Source organism: Geospiza fortis, unplaced genomic scaffold, assembly GCF_000277835.1.
Source record: "Geospiza fortis unplaced genomic scaffold, GeoFor_1.0 scaffold393, whole genome shotgun sequence".
In the NCBI taxonomy this organism is placed as follows: domain Eukaryota; kingdom Metazoa; phylum Chordata; class Aves; order Passeriformes; family Thraupidae; genus Geospiza; species Geospiza fortis.
The window spans coordinates 17,421-19,662 of record NW_005054738.1 but is presented as its reverse complement, the minus strand read 5'-3'; the positions used below and the strand labels follow the sequence as shown (position 1 = coordinate 19,662).

General features: G+C 62.0%; 1 protein-coding gene across 1 annotated transcript; it reads right to left on the bottom strand.

Moving 5' to 3' along the window:
- Positions 1–683: 683 nt before the first annotated feature.
- LOC102033574 (D(1)-like dopamine receptor) lies at positions 684–1,973 on the bottom strand. Its single transcript, XM_031065334.1, has one exon. The coding sequence runs from the start codon at positions 1,971–1,973 to the stop codon at positions 684–686; it is 1,290 nt and encodes a 429-aa protein (XP_030921194.1).
- Positions 1,974–2,242: the final 269 nt, after the last annotated feature.

Here is a 2,242-nt window from a genome sequence, read left to right as displayed (position 1 = left end):
TCTGAGAGAGAGAAACTCTCTCCAAGGCCACTTTGGGATGGGAGAAAGAAAAAGAGGAGGAAGAGAAGGAGGAAGACGCTTCCTGGTGGGATTACAGAGGAAACGTGTGCAGGGGAAAAGGGAAAAAGGAGCCACATTCTGCAGCCAGGTAAACAAGTGGGGTCTGTGCCCCCAGTCCCACCAGGCTAGTGACCAGCTGGATTTGGCCAGCTCCTCAGAGGACAGGCATGACAGGAATGTTCCAGCTCCTCTCTCTGCTGGAGATCTTCCCACCCCTCTTTTCCCACGCCTCTTTTCCCACCCAGGCTCAGTGGAAGGCGCTGCTGGCCAGAGGGGGAATCCTCCCCAGCCACACTCAGGAAGGGGTTCTGAGGGGAAGAGGAGCCCAGAGAAACTCTCTCCAAGGCCACTTTGGGATTGGAGAAAGGAAAAGAGGAGGAGGAGAAGGAGGAAGATGCTTCCTGGTGGGATTACAGAGGAAACGTGTGCAGGAAAAAAGAGAAAAAGGAGCCACATTCTGCAGCCAGGTGAACAAGGGGGTCTGTGCCAAAGGCAGCCCCAGTCCCACCAGGCCAGTGACCAGCTGGGTTTGGCCAGCTCCTCTCTCAGCTCCGCAGAGAACAGCAATGTCCCAGCTCCCCTCTCTGCTGGAGACCTTCCCACCCCTCCTTTCCCACCCAGGCTCAATGGAAGGCGCTGCTGGCCAGAGGGGGAATCCTCCCCAGCCGGACAGGGGTCCCACTCTCAGGAAGGGGGATCTGAGGTGGGGAGGAGCCCAGAGAAACCCTCTCCAAGGCCACCTCGGGGTTTTCCAGCTGCAGCACGGCGTGGGGCAGCAGCTGGGGCGGGCTGAGGCTCTGCAGAGCCCTGTGCCCGGAGGTGTCGGGGTGGAAGGACACCAGCTCGTTGCTGAAGGTCACTGTCTCCACGGCGCCGCCGCGGCACAGGCAGCCCCAGCCCAGCAGGGAGGCGAAAGCGGCGCGGAACTCGGCGTTGAAGGCGTAGATGATGGGGTTGAGGGCAGAGTTGGCCCAGCCCAGCCAGGTGAAGGTGCTGAGCACGGCCCTGCTGACGCACGGCGACGCTCCCGGGACGTGCAGCTCGGGGTCACAGAAGGGCACCAGGCAGTTGAGCACGAAGAAGGGCAGCCAGCAGCACACGAAGACGCCCACGATGATGGAGAGGGTCTGCAGCACCTTGGTCTCCTTCCTGAGGGAGTTTTTCAGGGAAGTTTCCCGAGGGCGGGCGCTCCGTCCCGCCGGGGTCTCCAGGGAGGAGATCCCGCGGAGCTGGCGCCGGGCCAGGCGGAAGAGGCGCCCGTAGGTGCCCAGCATGATGGCAACGGGGATGTAGAAGCTGATGAGGGACGAGGAGATGGCGTAGGTCCTGCTGAGGCTGGGATCACAGCTCCCCTCCTCCGCAGAGCCGTTAAACCCCAGCTGCTCCCGGTCCCTGTGCCACTGCAGCTGCACGGGCAGGAAGGAGATGAGGAGGGACAGCAGCCAAGCCACCGCGATGGTGACGAAGGCCAGGCGCTGCGTCACCCTCCTCTGGTGGCGGAAGGGCTCGGCGATGGCCCAGTAGCGCTCGAGGCTGATGAGGCACAGGTGGAGGATGGAGGCCGTGCAGCACATGATGTCAAAGGCCACCCAGAGGTCACAGAAAGCCCCGAAGGGCCAGAAGCCCAGCACATCACTGGCTGCTCTCCAGGGCATCACCAGCACGGCCACCAGCAGGTCGGACACGGCCAAGGAGACCACGAAGAGGTTGGTGACCTTGGAGCGCAGGTGTGGGAACCTGAGCACGGCCAGGCACACCAGGGCGTTCCCCAGCAGCGTGGCGAGGATGAGGAGGGACAGGCAGGCGGCTGTCACCACCCGCAGGGACAGCGGGGAGTGGCTTTGTGCTGCCCAGCCGGTGGCACTGAGCCCGTCCTGCCCAGCTCCTCCTGCCGAGGGGTAAAACCCATCCATGGCTGCCCCGTGTTCCTGGATTGTCAAGCAAATTGTGTTCTATTCACCGTCTGCATGGCAGCTGGCTTCTGTTCGGTGGGCAGCTCTCCTTATCTCTTCCACAGCTGGGGGGACACCTGCTGATAAGAGGCCACTGAATGTCGCTGCATGGCTGATAAGAACTGCAGCATCCCATCGGGAGATGTGAGCCCAGAGGGAGGAGCCAAGCATTCCTACCTGGATATAATCTGGAGATTCTGGAACACCAGCCAAGCATTCCTACCTGGATA